General features: G+C 60.0%; 2 protein-coding genes across 6 annotated transcripts in view; one reads left to right on the top strand and one right to left on the bottom strand.

Moving 5' to 3' along the window:
- LOC116813241 (SCO-spondin-like) overlaps nucleotides 1-5514 on the bottom strand; it is a 58441-nt gene extending 52927 nt beyond the window's left edge. The window contains 10 exon segments of the mRNA XM_058427842.1: nucleotides 207-359; nucleotides 787-866; nucleotides 955-1095; nucleotides 1098-1112; nucleotides 1844-1943; nucleotides 2036-2280; nucleotides 2526-2705; nucleotides 2872-2893; nucleotides 2895-2955; nucleotides 3362-5514. Coding sequence (XP_058283825.1) covers nucleotides 207-359; nucleotides 787-866; nucleotides 955-1095; nucleotides 1098-1112; nucleotides 1844-1943; nucleotides 2036-2280; nucleotides 2526-2705; nucleotides 2872-2893; nucleotides 2895-2955; nucleotides 3362-3552 — 1188 coding nt within the window. The 5' untranslated portion in view covers nucleotides 3553-5514.
- Nucleotides 5515-5528: 14 nt separating this feature from the next.
- ZNF467 (zinc finger protein 467) lies at nucleotides 5529-15656 on the top strand. 5 transcript variants are annotated; one of them, XM_032762113.2, is made up of 6 exons: nucleotides 6319-6741; nucleotides 8489-8554; nucleotides 8795-8870; nucleotides 9314-9430; nucleotides 10658-10768; nucleotides 13600-15531. In XM_032762113.2, exons 3-6 carry the CDS (start codon nucleotides 8837-8839, stop codon nucleotides 15123-15125), a joined length of 1788 nt encoding a protein of 595 aa, XP_032618004.1. In that variant the 5' UTR covers nucleotides 6319-6741; nucleotides 8489-8554; nucleotides 8795-8836; the 3' UTR covers nucleotides 15126-15531. The 5 variants fall into 5 exon arrangements, with proteins under 5 accessions (XP_058283820.1, XP_032618003.1, XP_032618004.1 ...); XM_058427837.1 differs by lacking the exon at nucleotides 8489-8554 and having other exon boundaries at nucleotides 5529-6741; nucleotides 15161-15531; XM_032762112.2 differs by lacking the exon at nucleotides 8489-8554 and having other exon boundaries at nucleotides 6256-6741; nucleotides 13600-15656.
- The last annotated feature ends 499 nt before the right edge of the window (nucleotides 15657-16155 follow it).

The raw sequence follows: 16155 nt of genomic DNA, 5'->3' as shown, positions 1-16155 counted from the left end.
ACTTATAACCAAACGGATCGGCCCCAGAAGGGATCTCAGAGATCACATATGTGAGCGGGCCATTTCCCAGAGATAAAGCCGAGGATGGAGAGGTGGGGATTTGACAAATGGCCCAAAGTAACCCACAGGCAGGGCCAGACCAGCTTGCTGACACTTCTCTATCACCTTCCCTTGGGTGCCAGACACCACCCCCACCCCACCCATACCTGGGCATGGCACTGCCCGAATGGACCTTCCAGCAGCTGATGGCACACGTCCTGGGCTTCGGCCCGCAGGTGGTCAGGTTCTACATCTGCCTCTGTGAGCCCCAGGGGGCCGTCACAGCCCTGGGCCACCTCCACCGCATCCAGACACCCAGGCTGCAGACAAAGGACATCAGGTCAGGCGGCAGTGATGAGGGACGTTAACCAGGACCCCAGAAAAATGCCTCCTGCTCTCACACAGCACCAGGGCCCCACCTTCAGGCCCACCGCCCACATCCTGGGGCTGGGGAGAGAGGCGAGGTGGCAGCCCCACGCTGGGCTGCAGTGATGGGGATAAATGACTAACTGGTTCACCAATGCTGGCCTCAGATGGCTAGTTCACAGCAGGCAGCCGGGCTTTCTGTGGGACCCCAAGGCCTGCCCGCTGCCCCTGAGGATCTGGGAGAGGGCCAGTCCCTGTCCTAGGGAACAGGCCGGCAATGAAACTGGGACAAGGGCTTGGAGGTGCAGGAGTCAGGAGCCAGGCTGAAAAGCTGGGAATGGGCAGGCAGCTGGGAGGGAGGGTCCCCAGCGGCAGCCTCACCTCCGAGTCAGGGAGCCTCCAGGAATTTCCAAAGTTGGCTGCTAACAGGGCAAGCCCTCCGCCTGGCTCCATGAAGTCATCTGAGAAGGGGTGAGGCAGGGGTGCTGGGTCTAGGGCCTCCGGTCTTCCCTCCCCTGCTACACCAGCAACCAATCACACCCCACTTACCCTCTGGCCAACCATTGTAGAGCCCACAGAGGCCTTGTGTCTGTCCCCAGAGCTCGTGGTCCACAGAGATGGAGATGGAGCCAGCCCTGTCCAGCCGCACCACGACCCCCAGGCCCCCTGACAGCACCAGCCAGTCCCCCGCCATTGCAGGCTCAGCCCTGGGCACAGAAAGAGGTCACTTGCCCCCTGCAGCCACAATTCTCACCCTTCCCACGACCACAGCTGGGCTCAGCTACCCAGGGATGGAAAGGAGAAGGGAAATAACTCACACAATTCTCACATTCTAGAGAGCTCTGCACTTTATACCAAAAGTATATGCTTTACAGCAGAGTAACTGATTTCCATCACAGCTCCCTTTGAGGAGCTCATGAAAGCTGCAGACACCCTCTGGAGAGAGTAAACTTCAAGTGAACTATGAAACACACATGCACATGCACACACACGCATGCACACATACATGCACACACTGCACCCGTGCACACACAGGCATACACACAGGAAGCTCACCCCCACCTCACCCTGCAGCCCAGCCAGGACAAAGGTTCTGTTAGGAGAGCTTTCCATTGCTTAGCACCAAAGTGCTACCTCACAGCATTCCTCTGAGGCTGGTGGGGAAACTGAGGCTCGGGCAGTTAGGTAGAGGGACTTGTCTGAGCTGGTGCTGCGAGAGTTTGGTGGGGGTAGTTGCAGAGGGTCGGGACTAGGCCTGGCTCCTCCTGGCCCCTCACTAGCTCCGCGCTTCAGTGCCTCCCAACAGCAACGGCCCCACTGTGGGCTCATTCCCAAACTGCCCCCTGCTCCTTTTCTGACCCTGCCTGGAGGGTGGAGAGACTGTCCCAGAGGAGCACGTGGGGGCCCGGGCAGCCTCTTGCTCCCCCAGTGCTCTCACCGTGGAGCAGCCAAGACTGCCCTTCAGGTACCAGCTGCCCCTTCACAGACACATTTCCAGCCTGGATCAGCAGCTCCTCGGGTCCCATAGTCACCTGGACCTTGAGGAGATGCATAGTGGAAAAGGGGGCCGGGGCTCTCTTCCTCCCCTGTCCAGCCTCCTCCCTGTGGCTGCCCCATCTCCCTCCCTCACCAGCTGACAGAGTCCAGGCTGGGGGCAGCGGTCCCCGGGTGTTAGGTGGACAGCCCAGGTGGAGTCCGCAGCACCCGCCAGCAGGTAGGTGCAGCGGCCCAGGAAGTGATAGTGGCGGCCGTCAAAGGTGCGGTAGTGGAAGCCCGACCATGAGGCACAGGTGGCGGAGGGACGCTGGTGCTGGCTCCAGAGCTGGCCCACGGCCCCTGCCAGGGGCTGCAGGAGGGCTGGAGAAGAGGCACTGCCTGGGAGAGACACACCAACTGTGAGCCTCTGAGTGTGAGGCAGAGGTGAAGGGTGAGGACACAGGGCTCCCGGCACAGCGGGAGGCAGGCAGACAGGACATGGTCACTCTAGTGGGCCAGGGAGCCAGTATGGGCCCTGTAGAAGGGCGCAGAGCACAAGAACTCCACGTGGGAGTGCCTGGGGAGGCGGAAGGGGTGATGGCCAGGACTGTGCCTGTCTGGCAGGCTGGAGTCTGTGGACCCACCTGGCAGGTGTTGGCTGGAGCAGCTGAAGCAGGCCTGGGAGCTGCCATCCCGCCAGCTTCGTCCCCAGGGCCAGGCGCAGCACTCCTCCAGGCTTCCTGCTGAGGCATTAGTTGAGCCTGCCTGTAGCTGGCACTGCTGCATGGCAAAGCAGTGGCCTTCAGGACTGGCTTTGGCAAGGGCTGTGGTAGGTGGGGAGAATGGGGCAGACCCAGGCAGTGAATATGGGGTAGCCTGGAGCTCTCAGCCCAGCCCTGGTTCTCTGCCTGAAACCACAAATCTGAGCTAACATCTCCTGCCCAGGACTCCCAGAAGGTACCGCTTCCCCAAATGCACTCAGGTGCTTACCCTCAGTGCAGTGGGCGCCCCCCCCAGCCTGGGCAACAAGCCCTCACTGTCCGGTTCCACTTGGCAGGCCGGGTTTCTGGAGGTCTGCACCCACCGAGCAGGTAGAAATGGGGAGGAGATGTTAGCGTTCAGCCCAGTCCCACCCTGGGGAGGGCTGGGGACATTCAGTTTTGTCAGCTACTCTAATCACATCATTTCCCCTACCTTAATTTCCCCACATGCAAAGTGAGAATAATGTTGGGAGGGCAGACCATGGGGATCGGGGGAAGGGGGTGGGTAGAAGGAGCAGGCTTTTGGCCTCTCCCTGTCCTGCCCACCATAGCGCTCACTCACCCCCCATACTAATCTCACACACTCCACCCTTCTCCAAGCCCACTCCAAACCTACTTCCCAAATGCCTGCTTCCTCCAGAGCCTCCCCACTCTCAGGATGTCCGGCCTGTCACTCCTTTCCTGCCCGGCAGACAGCCCAGGCTCTCACCCTTACTCACTTGTAGATAGGACAGAGCCCAGGCACTGGGGACCGGGTAAGCCCTGCGCGGCCACTCCAGGGAAGGTCCAGCCGCCAGCCCAGGCGGCTGTAATGGTCGAGGCCGGCACAGGGTACCAGGTCCTCCTGACGGGGTGCTACTTCCTCCTCCACACGGATGGTCTCTGTCCACTCACACCACCGCCTGCCCATGATGGGGAACCACAGCTGCTGCCACCATTCCCTCTGTCACCAAAAGCCCTGTCCTATGACACCACTCCCAAGGGTGGTTATTGAAGTAAGGAGGATGCTAAGGTAGGGAGAGACACACATGGGAAGTGGCAGGGGTGGAGGGAGGACCCCGGGGGTGGGGGGCGCGGAGTCTGATGCCCCAGAGGGTCCCTGGGCATGCGGCAGAAGGAGGACCCTTGTCAGAGGGGTCCAGGGTGGGCTGCTTACCCGTCAGCCAGGGCCCACGCCATCCCAAAGAGGAGGGCAGGGAGCAGCATGGTGCCCTCACCCCCGGGGCACCTTTGGGGAACGTGAGGCTTGGGCTCAAGAGAGGCGATGCTGCAGAGGGGGCACAGAGAGGCCAGCAGTGCTCTCTCCTGCCCCACGCAGCCTCCCCACAGCCCAGTGGCCAGTTCTGGGGGCTGGGGAGGCTTATTCCAGTCTCATGCCCCAGGGCACCAGCTGCCCACAACCGGATTGGACCTGCCACACCAGCCCCTCAGAGGCCAGCTCTCCCTGGAAACAGTCTCCTTCCTGTCCCCTTCCAGTGCATCTGTTTCCGTTTGTGTGTGTGTGTGTGTGTGTGTGTGTGTGTATTTTCACACTCTCAGGCACTACCACAAATTAACATGGGGCTTCGGGCAAGCCACCCTCCCTTTCTGGGCCTCAATTTCCTTCCCAGCAAAAATTTCAGGGACTTCCCAGGGATGCACAAATAGGACTCAGACTCTAGTAATTCTTTGAAATTGTATGTGCACATTTTTCTGAAGACAGTTCTGTAACTTTTATTAGATTCTCAAGAGGGCCATGACCCCATGAAAAGGTTAAGAGCTCCTGGGCTAAACGACTGATGGGGTCTTCCAGCCTTGAACTTCTGCCTGGATGGTGCTCCCCTGCCTCCCGCCCCTCTCTTGCCCAAACTCAGGAGTGGGGGGCAGTGAGCGGGAGCGCTTCCAGGGTAGCTGGGGTTCCTGAGTGTGTGGAGATGGGTGGGCAACATAAACCCTTTTCTCCAGGGTCCAGTTTCTTGCCGGGGATGATTATGTGTGGCTGGTTGGGCCCACCCTGTCTCCTTCTTCGAGGGTCTCCTAGAGTCTCTGGGGTCTAGAACTGGGGAGCCCAGGCTGAGGAATGAGAGGACCCTCTGGAAAGAGTGGGTGGGGAAACCAGCTCCCCCAGCCCTGGGGCAGAGCTAAGCCGGATGAAATAATCCGAGAGTCCGGCTGGGAGGGGCAGTGACAGGCTCCACAGGGGAATCCGGGGTCCATCCTGGTCCCAGCAGAGCTCTGAGCACACCCGGACACCAGGGCTGGAATGCAGCCTGGCTCCGATTCCACGCCCCTCGGTCTCCTAAACCTGATATCCCTCCGAGTATCCTGTAGAGTCATTCCACCTAGGGGAGGAAGGGGGCTGCTGTTAACCAGAGCTGGGCCGAACTGTCCTTCTCTTGGGTTCACCATTGGTCCCAGGGCCAAAAAAGGGCCCAGAGTGAGTCTCTCAGGGGGTCACGGATGGCTGGGATCAACTCCCACTCTGGAGTCCTCAGAAAGAGCCACATGCAGACCCAGACACCCCCTTTCCTGTTTTACACACATGCACACTCTCACTGTAAGTCTCACAACACTGACACAGGTGCTCGGCCACACCCCAGCATGCACAGTGACACATGCTACTCCAGGGGCTCCCTTCATCCTGGAGGCAGAGGAGCCTTCACAGCTGAGCCCGAGGGATGGGCGCTCTTCCAGGCACTCATCCTTGTGGTGGGCTGTGGTAGCAGGATCTCAAGGGCCATTCACACCCTCCCCTTCCCAGCCTCATTCTCAGCTCTGGATTCAGACCGGGGTTTATCAGGCAGCACTGGGATTGGGAAGAGACCCGAGTGCAGTCACCCTTTCCCGTAAAGGGGCAGAAGGGAGGAAGCTGGAACCCAGGGGTTTGGAGAAAGTTCATGGAGAGGAGACCGGGAACTAACAGTCCAGACTTCAGCATCTCCGGAGCTTTCAGGAGTGGGCGCAGCGGGAACGAGGCCGAGGAGAAACCTCGTAACCTGGGCAGGGAGGGCGAGTGGAGTGCCCTGAAGCTGGGGCTGAGGGCTGAGGGCTGAGGGCTGCCCTCCACATCTAACTCCAGGTGGTGTCTGGGCCAGCAGGCCCCCCAGCAGTTGTTTCCCGCCCATAGAGCCCTCCCCTCTCTGCAGCCCCCTCCCAGAATCTCCGCCCAGCCCCGTCACAGCCTTGCCCCCTGGAGCTCCCGACCCGGCCCGGCCTTCTCCCAGGGGACCTGGCTCAAAGTCCTCTCCCCAGTTTCTACTTCGAAGGACCCGTTCTCCCAGGCACGGGGACCCAGCCCTCTCTCCCGCCTGCCCCCACGGCTCCCGCGGCTGGTTTCGAATCGGGTCCTCGGGACTCCAGGCGGGGGGCTGCGGGTCTGGGTGGATCCGGGTGGAATCCGGGTGGAGAACGGGGGCGGGGCCAGAGTTTCCCAGACCGACACCCCGGGCCGACCTCCCGCGGGAGCGCGGCGTTGCACACCCGGCTGCCACCGGCGACTTAGAGACGGCAGCGCACGACTCGCTGGCTCCCCCCCGACACGCCCCCTCCTCGTTCCCCCAACTCCTCCTCGCCCCCCCACCCGTTCGCGCTCCACCTTTCCCCGGCTCCTCCCTCCGCGGCCGCGAGCACCCTCCCTTGGCACCCTTCCCCGCAGCCCGAGTGCCCTTCCTCCCCAGCCTCCTCGCCCTCCTCCACCCCCTCTCCCATCACCCTCCCTTCCCCTCCCCTCCCCTCCCCTCCCCCGTCCTGCGCTCCCACTTCCAGCACCTACTCCGGGCTCGGAGCCTTAGGACCATCACCTGCCCACCTAAGCCTGCGGTGCTCCCTCCCGGGACCCCACTCCTGAAACCCCTGCCCCTGCCTCCCCCAGCCCGGTGCGCCGGGGCTCTCCCCCTGCTCCCTTGGTCCCTCCTCCCTTGCAGGCGCCGTTTCCCGGCTTCAGCTCCCCGCGCGTCTATCCCTCTCCTCCCCGCGAAGTTTCGGGGCTGTCAGTCTGTCAGTCTTCGGGCCGTCAGCACCCGAGCTGCAGGCAGCGAGCGCCATTGTGAGCAGAGCCGGCGGGGCAGGAGGCCCGGGCGCCTGGGTCCCCTCGGCGCGGGCGGAGCGGCCGGCCAGCCAGGTAAGGGCCGGGGAAGCTCCGCTGCAGGCGGCCCCGCCCGTGTCTCCCTCAGTGCCGCGGTTGGGTCACGGCCGGCTCCGCGCAGGTGACAGCCCCGGGGGTAGGGGCGCGGACGGCAGGCGTGGGGGAGGGGCGCGGGTCAGGGGAGGTCGGGGGCTGGGGGGAAGGGAGGGCAAGGCCGGCGCGGGCAGGGTGAGGGCTGTGGGGTAGAGGAGACCGGGGGCGGGGGGGGCTGGAGGGAAGGGCGGGGGCTGGGAGGGGTCGGGCGGGAGGCAGGTGGGAAGGGGGCCGGCGGGCCCCGAGGGGAGGGGAGAGGGAGTGTGGGAGGGGGCCGAGGGGGAAGGGGAGGAAGAAGCGGGCGCTAGGGACCGGGCCGCTCGGGAGGGGCGGGAGAGGAGGGCGCTGACAGGTGAGCCCCGGAGCTGGGGAGGAGGCCGGGACCTGGAGTGAAGTCGGCGATCGGAGCTGCTTGGGAGGGCGGCGGGGCAGGGAGGTGGAGCTGAGGGTCCCGTCGGGAGGAAAACTTGGGAGGGGTGAGAAGTCCGAGGGGAGCAGAAATAGGGAGGGGGCGCCGCCGCGGAGGAGAGAGGCGCGGAGGGGTGTTCGGAGGGGAGGCGGGGTGGGAAGGGCAGGGCCCGCGGGAAGGTCCCGAGCGAGCGGGTCAACCCTAGACCCCCAGGTTTGGGGGCCGGAGGACCAGGGAGCTGGGAAGCAGCCTGGGAGGGGGGAGGGGAAGAGCGGTTCTGGGGACTGGGGACGGGGAGGGAAGCGAAGCTGGAGCCTGCTGGGGAGACAGAGGGGGAAGGGAGGCGGGGGCCTCGGAGGGGAAGGAGAGCTGCAGAAGGGAGGGAGGGAGAGGGAGGGCGGTGGGGAGACGTGGGGGAGGGCTGGAAAGGGGGAGGGAAGGGAACCGAGGTGAGGCGAGGAAAGGAGAAGGAAGGGAAACCGGGGTGGGGGAGGAGAGGAGGGAGGGGAGAGGAGAACTGGGTTGGGGAAAAGAGCTGAGAGGAGGAGGGCGGGTGTTGGGGAGGAAGGAAAAGAGGAGGGGGAAAGGAAGGGAGAGGGTGTGCAGCCGGGGAGGGAGATGGAGCGGGGGAGAACCGGGAGGGCAGGGAAAGGCAGCCTGGAGTCTGAGAGGGGGAGGGGAGCGCTGCCGCCGGCCGAGGCGGCCCGGAACGGAGGGTCAGGGGAGGCGGTGGCAGGGGAGGCGGTGGCAGGGTAGGGCCGACCCGGAGGGGGCCTCGAGAGGTTGGCCCTGCCGGGCGCCGGCGGGCGGAGCCTGAGGGGCGGGGACGGGGGCGGAGCCGAGGCGCCGGCCCGATTCGCAGGGGAGAGAGGGCGGAAGGCAGAGGGAGCGGGAGGGGCGGGGCAGAGGGAAGGCTGCCAGGGAGGTGGGGGAGGGGAGTCTGCTGGGGGAGGGGCGGGGGAGCCGCGGAAGGCGGAGCAGGGAAGGGGCAGCAGGGGCGGTTTCCGGGCCTTGGGCAGCCCCGCACGGGTGAGAGGTGGTTTTGTGGTAGGGGTTTAGGGAGAGGCGGTCATTTTCTACCTACAAGAGGATCCTCTCGAGGACCTCCCCAAGCAGTACCCCTAAAGTGACACTCACTCCCGCCCCCGGGCTGGCTCCTATTTCACCAGCTCGGGCAGTGACAGCTGGAGGGCCTAGGAGGTGAAGTTTCCCACTCCCCACCCTGGGCTCCCACCCTCCAGCCTCTCCCCAGAGAATCGAATCTTTCCTGTACTTTGCCAGGCAAGGACACTGGGGCGTGGAGTTGCGGTGCTGATGGGCCGGGATTGGCGGTGAGAGACCTGCCAGGTGAGGGGGTGGCGCGGCTGGTTTCCAGAGCTGACAGAAATCATTTCAAAGCCTTCTTGGGCCACCTTCAAAGATCTCTTGGCTTTCTGAAACTCGGTTTCCCTAATTTCCCCCAGCTGTACCTGGGAATGTCACCTTTGGAGCTCCTGGAAGAGCCCACAGGGAGAGGTTGGGCAGAGCCAGGGCCCAGGTGGAAGCTGGCTTGGGAAAAATCTGAACAAGGCTGTCTTTTCTCCGTAGGGTCTGTGGCCTGATCCCCAGGAGGAGCTACTCTGGGTTACCATGAGAGAGACCTTGGAGGCCCTCAGCTCCCTGGGTGAGCCGGCAGAAATGAAGGGACTTGGGGAAAAGCTTAGGAGGATTCAGGGGCATCTACAACTCAGACAGCAGAGCCACCCTCAGGAGGCTGCAACCCTGAGGCCCCAGGGGCCTGTAGGTCAGCCTCCTTTTCTGTAGCATGGGGTGTCTGAATGCCTGGCACATGGTGGAGGCTGTGCTCTAGACCATATGCGCACTTGAGCACTCACAGAGCACAGTCATATTTCCATCTATGCTATCTCTTCCTTCTGTCCTTTCTGACTCAACTCAAAGGGACTGAGGTTGGTACCTGTCCATGTCCATGCTGGGGAGAGACCCTGTCCTTCCTGAGCAGGTTGGGAAAAGTCTCTTGGGCGGGCTGGGAAGGGGAACAGCCCCCGCCTCTGGTTACCTGTTCTGTACTGGATGCTTTACTTGGACCCATCCTTCTGCCTCTAACAGGATTCTCTGTGGGACAGGCAGAGATGGCCCCCCAAAGTGAGCCCAGGGAAGGATCCCATAATGCCCAGGAGCAGATGTCCTCTTCTAGGGAAGAGAGAGCACTGGGGGTGTGCTCAGGTAGGTAATAGGAACCATGGAGAGGCCCAGGGAGGAGTCCCCCTGCTTTCCTCCTGCCCTCCCCGCCTCCCTCCCTTCTTCCCTCCCCCTCCCTCCCTTCTTTCCTTCCTTCCTTCTTTCCTTCCATTCATCAAACATTTATTGAGCACCTATTATGTGTGGGATGCTATTCTAAACATTTGGAATACCTCAGTGACCAAATAGTCAAAGATCCCTGCCTTCAAGAGCTTAATCCTAATGAGTGCAGAGAGTCAGCAAACAATAAATAAGGAAATTTATAAACTATGTTCGAAGGTGATAAGAGCTCTGGGGGAGGATAATGTCCAGTGAAGTGGGTTGAAGGGGGCCGAGACTGCTGCAGGTGGGGGTGGGTGGGGCATGTTACAGGATTAAATAGGTTGATGAGACTGGGTTTCTTTGGGAAGGTAAGATTTGTGCAAGATTTGAAGGGGCTTGGGGAAGCCGGGCATGGTGGTTCATGCCTGTATTCTCAGCCCTTTGGGAGGCCACGGTAGAAGGATTGCTTGAGCCCCGTTCGAGACCAGCCTAGGCAACATGGCAAGACCCTGTCTCCACAAAAAATTAAAAGTTAGCTGGATGTGGTGGCTCATGCCTGTGTTCCCAGCTACTTGGGAGACTGGGGCAGGAGGATCCCTTAAGCCTAGGCTGCAGTGAGGTAGGAAAGTGCCACTGCACTCCAGCCTGGGTGACAGAGAAGACCTTTCTCTAAAAAAAGAAAAGAGGTGAAGGCGGCAGCTCAGCAGATTTGGGAAAAGTGCTTCAGGCAGGAGTACAGCCAGAACAGAGCACTAAGGCAGGAATGTGCCCGGCTTTTGACATCCTGATTCTCCCCAGTGATTTGCTTGGAACCAGGGTCCATCTTGGGGCTGGGAAGGCCCCAGCCCTTCTCCTGGGGCGTCAGGTCAGGGGACTTCCTTGCTTCCACTGTCTTACATACACATATTCCAGAAACTCCTCAGAGTGGTGGCTCTTGTAACCTTATAGTCCATCTCATACATACCCTTAGCAGCCGCCCTGCTTGAAGGAGTCTGAGGCAGCCCCAGGGAAGCTGGGAACTCAGCCCCTTAATTCAGGTAGGATGTGGGAGGAACCCTGTGGGCCCTGCTGGAGCCAGGGTTTCAAATGCTCCTGCTTCCCAGCACCAGTGGGGCCCTTTGGCCATCTGTGATGTCTCCAGAGTCCTTGAGGTATCCTATTCTCTGCCAGGGCACGAGGCCCCTACACTGGAGGAAGGTGCCCACACAGAACAAGCCGAGGCTCCCTGCAGAGGCCAGGCATGCACAGCACAGAAGGCTCAGCCTGTGGGCGCCTGCTCAGGTAAGTCTTCCCATCACTTCATCCCACCATGGGCTCAGGCCAAGGGAACGGGGCCCAGCAAGATCCGGAGCTGCTGTCTCATGAGGCAGGTAATCTCCCAGGACAGGCAGTCCAGGCCCTTCCAACTCAAGTTGAGTTCAGGCCCTGGCGCCTTTCTGCTGTGGAGCTTCAGTGCCGAATGGGAATTTCACATCTGTAGATGGCAGGAGTCAGAGAAGCTGGTCACCAAAGAGAAACACAGCCTCCCCTCAAATGCCTTCTAGAAATCCTACCTCCCCCTCTTTATTTCCCCCAGTGTAAGTCTAATTACAGTTGCCATGAAGATACATGGCTTTGATCAACATTTTCACTGCCTCTCCCCTGACATGCCGCCTTCCCCAGCTTCCACTGATTGTGAAGGTACCCAGATGCCCCACATCTGCTGTATTCAACTCATCTCCTCATATCCAGGGTGATCAGACTGCTCATTCTCTCTCAACAATCCCACCATGACTTCCTTCCACTACCACTTTTTTTGCCTGAGGGATATCATTTATTCAGCAAGGATTTATTGAGTGCCTACTCCATACAGGCTGTGTTAAGTACAGTGGAAAGAGATGAACTGTAGAGTTATTTGGACCTGGTTTGAATCTTTGTTCTGCATTTACTAGCTGAGTGCCCTTGGATAGGCACCTTGCCTCCAGGAGCTTCGGTTTGTGAAGGTTTGTGACAGTGTGTGCACAACACTTCATCTACAGTTGGTCCTCAATAAGTGGCAGCAGTCCCCATTTTTATCAGACACATAAAGACACCTTTCTTATTAGACACGAAAGAAATGGAACACAAAATGTCCATACCTCAGAAGATAAAATCTGGTTGAGATGACCTTAATATGAGCTAGAACAAAGAATTAAAAACTGTATAAAGGCAAGTCACAAATAAGCACAAAAGTGTTAACAGTAAGTGCTATAGGAGTTTATGCCAAAAGATCCGCATGCATTGGAAATTTGTCAAAAAACGTTAATTTTTGCTGCATTTTAAGAAAGGTGTAGACTTCAGTTCTGAAAGGGGTGGGGTGGAGGATGGGAAGACGTTCTAGGCTGAGAAGATCTTGAAGCAAGAAAGGGGAGGAGAGCAGCCTGGCTGAAGTGGAAGGTCCATGCCTGGGAGAAAGAAAGTTGGACTAGGGTGGGGTGAGCCTCAGATGCAGCTAGAACCTGTTTTATCTTCAAATAATAGGGTGCTGGGCTGGGCACTGTGGCTCATGCCTGTAATCTCAGCGACTCGGGAAGCTGGGGTGGGAGAACTGCTTGAGGCCAGGATTTCAAGACCAGCCTGGGCAACACAGCGAGACCCCATCTCTGAAAAAATAAGAAATATTAGCTGGGCATGGTGGCGTACACCCATAGTCACAGCTGCTTGGGAGGCTGAGGTAAGAGGATCACTTGAGCCCAGGTGTTTGAGTCTGCAATGAGTCATTATCATCCCATTGCACTCCAGCCTGGAAGACAGAGCAAGACTCTGACTCAATTAAAAATAAATAAATAGGAGCTATTGATGGTTCTTGAGTAGAAAAGTAAAGAGTGCCACAATGAAGGTGAAAGCAGTATCACAGTATGATAAGTAGACAGGGGTCTGGAGTCAATGGACTGATAGAAGAAACTGGGAGTACCTCTGATTGTGGAAGTCCACATGTGATGGAATCAAGCCTCAGGCCAGACAGGAACCCAAATTATCTGGTTAAATGATTTACAAATGAGAATCACTGGGAGCTTTAAAGATGAGAACACATTCGTAGGCCTTGCCCCCATTTGTGCATTTTCTCAAAGTTCCCCAGGAGCTGATGATGCAGCACAGGCGTAGGAGCTTTAAACTAGTCCAACTGTTACACAAAGGGCAAACTTTCTTAGCGGACTAAGAAACGTAACTCAAAGAGGTTAAGTGACTGAACCAAAGTCACACTCCTAGTTAGTGACAAAGGAGAACCTAAGTTGGACCCTCCTGTCTGGACCCCGGGCTCCTTCCTCTTGGCTGGACCATTGCAGCACCCGACAGGGGCAACACTCCAGCAGAAGCCCCTGCAACCTGCCCTTAGGCTGAGGCTCCCCCAGAGGGCCCTCCCTGTTTCTCCAGTGCCAATGTTCACTAGTTCCCCAGACCCTGTAAACTCCCTCGTGGTCTTCCTAAATGGGACTTCCCCTCAGGCTGTCCAGCAGGAAAGAAGGGAGTAGCAGGAATATGAGGGCACCCTGGTTCTGTGGCCACTAGAGGTAAGGTGGGCTGGGGGTGGGGGTTAGAGAGCAAGAGAAGCAGCCCAGGTGAGATGTCAAAGATCAAGTTTTCAAGGCCACCAGGGAAGGAGGCTTTAGTCCTAAGGTTAAAGTCAGGGCTCAGTTTGGGAAGCTCAGGTGTGTGGCGAGAAAGCTGCTGAGCCGCGGCCAGTTTGCAGTACCAAGGAGAGCTGCTGGACCAGAGATGGAGACTGGGGTCCCAGAAAGGCACTGCTGGAGCAGGAAGATCTGGGCCAGCCACCAAAGGGATGTGAACCTGGAGCAAAGCAGGAGGACTGAAGCTTGGGCAACCCTCCTCTTTAGGGGTGCCGGAGGGCTCCTGGGCACATCCAGGCCGGGGAAGAAGCCCCCGAGAGGGGTGTGGTGTTCACACGCATTACAGGCTTCCGAGAGTGCAGGAGGAGGCCTGAGAAGAGCTGCGGATTTGGTCGCTCCCAGGAAGCGTTAGGTAGAGTGGAGAGCATAGCCAGACCGCAGGGCTCCAGGAAGTGGAGATCCTGTGGTTAAATAAACGTTGCCGCACGTGGAGCTCAATAGACAATTCTTCTTTTGACTTTCCAGGAGAGGAGTGGATGATTCGGAAGGTAAAGGTGGAGGACGAAGATCAGGAGGCAGAAGAGGAGGTCGAATGGCCCCAGCATCTATCGTTACTTCCCAGTCCCTTTCCCGCGCCTGACCTGGGGCATCTGGCTGCCGCTTACAAACTGGAGCCAGGGGCCCCGGGGGCACTGAGTGGGCTCGCGCTGTCTGGGTGGGGTCCGATGCCCGAGAAGCCCTACGGCTGCGGGGAGTGTGAGCGGCGCTTCCGGGACCAGCTGACCTTGCGACTGCACCAGCGGCTGCACCGGGGCGAGGGCCCCTGCGCCTGCCCGGACTGCGGCCGCAGCTTCACGCAGCGCGCCCACATGCTGCTGCATCAGCGCAGCCACCGCGGCGAGCGGCCTTTCCCGTGCTCCGAGTGCGACAAACGCTTCAGCAAGAAGGCCCATCTGACCCGCCACCTGCGCACGCACACGGGCGAGCGGCCCTACCCGTGCGCGGAGTGCGGCAAGCGCTTCAGCCAGAAGATCCACCTCGGCTCGCACCAAAAGACCCACACCGGCGAGCGGCCCTTCCCCTGCACAGAATGCGAGAAGCGCTTTCGCAAGAAGACGCACTTGATTCGGCACCAGCGCATCCATACGGGCGAGAGGCCTTACCAGTGCGCACAGTGCGCACGCAGCTTCACGCACAAGCAGCACTTGGTGCGGCACCAAAGGGTGCATCAGGCGGCCGGCCAGGCCAGGCCCTCTCCCGACTCGTCCGCTTCTCCTCATTCCACTGCCCCGTCCCCGACCCCATCCCCTCCCGGGCCAAAGCCTTTCGCCTGCTCCGACTGCGGCTTGAGCTTCGGCTGGAAAAAGAACCTCGCCACGCACCAGTGTCTGCACCGCAGCGAGGGTCGCCCCTTTGGGTGCAATGAGTGCGCACTGGGCGCTACCGTGGATGCACCCGCCGCCGAGCCCCTGGCCAGCGCGCCTGGCAGACCGGGCTGCGGCCCAGGGTCCGATCCTGTGGCGCCCCAGCGCGCCCCCTCGGGCGAGCGGTCCTTCTTCTGCCCGGACTGCGGGCGCGGCTTCGCGCATGGGCAGCACCTGGCGCGGCACCGGCGCGTGCACACGGGTGAACGGCCCTTCGCCTGCACCCAGTGTGACCGCCGCTTCGGCTCGCGGCCCAATCTGGTCGCCCACTCCAGGGCCCACAGCGGCGCCAGGCCTTTCGCCTGCGCTCAGTGTGGCCGCCGCTTCAGCCGCAAGTCGCACCTGGGCCGCCACCAGGCGGTGCACACTGGCAGCCGCCCCCACGCCTGCGCCGTCTGCGCCCGCAGCTTCAGCTCCAAAACCAACCTAGTCCGCCACCAGGCTATCCACACAGGCTCCCGCCCCTTCTCCTGCCCGCAGTGCGGAAAGAGCTTCAGCCGCAAGACCCACCTGGTGCGGCACCAGCTCATTCACGGCGAAGCCGCCCACGCGGCCCCGGACGCCGCCCTTGCGGCCCCAGCCTGGTCCACTTCCCCCGAGGTGGCGCCGCCCCCGCTCTTCTTCTGAGCCTAGTTCTCACCAGGACCCTTTCTCGCCCACAGTTTCGAGAGGTCTGTGCCATGAGACCGCCTGGGGTGAGCACCGTGGTCTGGGCTGCTGCCGGAAGGTTTGGCCTCCGCGGGACTCTTGTTTCCTTCCCGCAGTGTCTGCGTCCGCACAGCATACCCAGCTCGGACATCCTAGGACAGAGACTCAGCGAACCCTTGCTGGGAACCGTTGAGCTGAAGTTCTTGGAAGGCTCCCACCCAGGTGCCCCGTTGGAAAGCAGATATTTCCTGGACCCAGCGCGGCCTCAACCAGGGCGGGAAAGAGTGGTTATTTATGTACTTAAAGTTTCATTAAAATTAAAATCAGAAAGTTCTGGGGCTGTTAAATGAGTTGGGGGAGGGAACCCCTGACTCTTCGTAGCCACTGTCCCACCTCCATCCACACATAGACCACCCCCTTCCACTTCCCCTTCTGTCCTGGGTGAGTTACATTTAGCCAGCTGCAGTTAATTGGTTCTCCCAAATAAAAATGTAATATTTTATTCACTAAGCCACCATCCTGGCTCCTGCTTCTAGCTCGGAAGTATAAGGAAGGAAGATTAGGGTGCATTTCTCTCACGCCACGTGTCACAGACTAGAGCTGAGGGGGGCAGGCCGTCCTTTGGCATGGGCTTGGGAGCTCTGTGTGGTCTCTGCAACTCTCCCGGGGGATTCGGAGCTTGGTGGCGTGAGGAAGGAGGTGGCACATCCACTGCAGATGAAGGTTGCTTTCACATCGCACTTGCAACAAGTCCTTTCTTAAGGCTGCTGGGTCCAGAAGTCTCTGTATTGCTCTTCTCCAGCCCAGGCAGGTATGAGAGCTAGGGCTGCCTGGCCGTGAGCGGGGAGGGTAGGATGATGGGGAGCCTATGGAGCTTTCAGTGAGTAGTCTTGGGGTTAACCCCCGTCTGCCTCTCGTGGGACTTGGAGCGCAGCATTATTCATTTCCCAGTGAGCGGGGATGAGAGGCTAGAGCAGTGGCCTGAGAGATGAAAGGGCCTTTCACACCT

Source organism: Hylobates moloch, unplaced genomic scaffold, assembly GCF_009828535.3.
Source record: "Hylobates moloch isolate HMO894 unplaced genomic scaffold, HMol_V3 SCAFFOLD_1, whole genome shotgun sequence".
Taxonomy (NCBI): Eukaryota; Metazoa; Chordata; class Mammalia; order Primates; family Hylobatidae; genus Hylobates; species Hylobates moloch.
The sequence above is the reverse complement of the archived record's forward strand: the minus strand, read 5'-3'. Positions and strand labels throughout refer to the sequence as shown.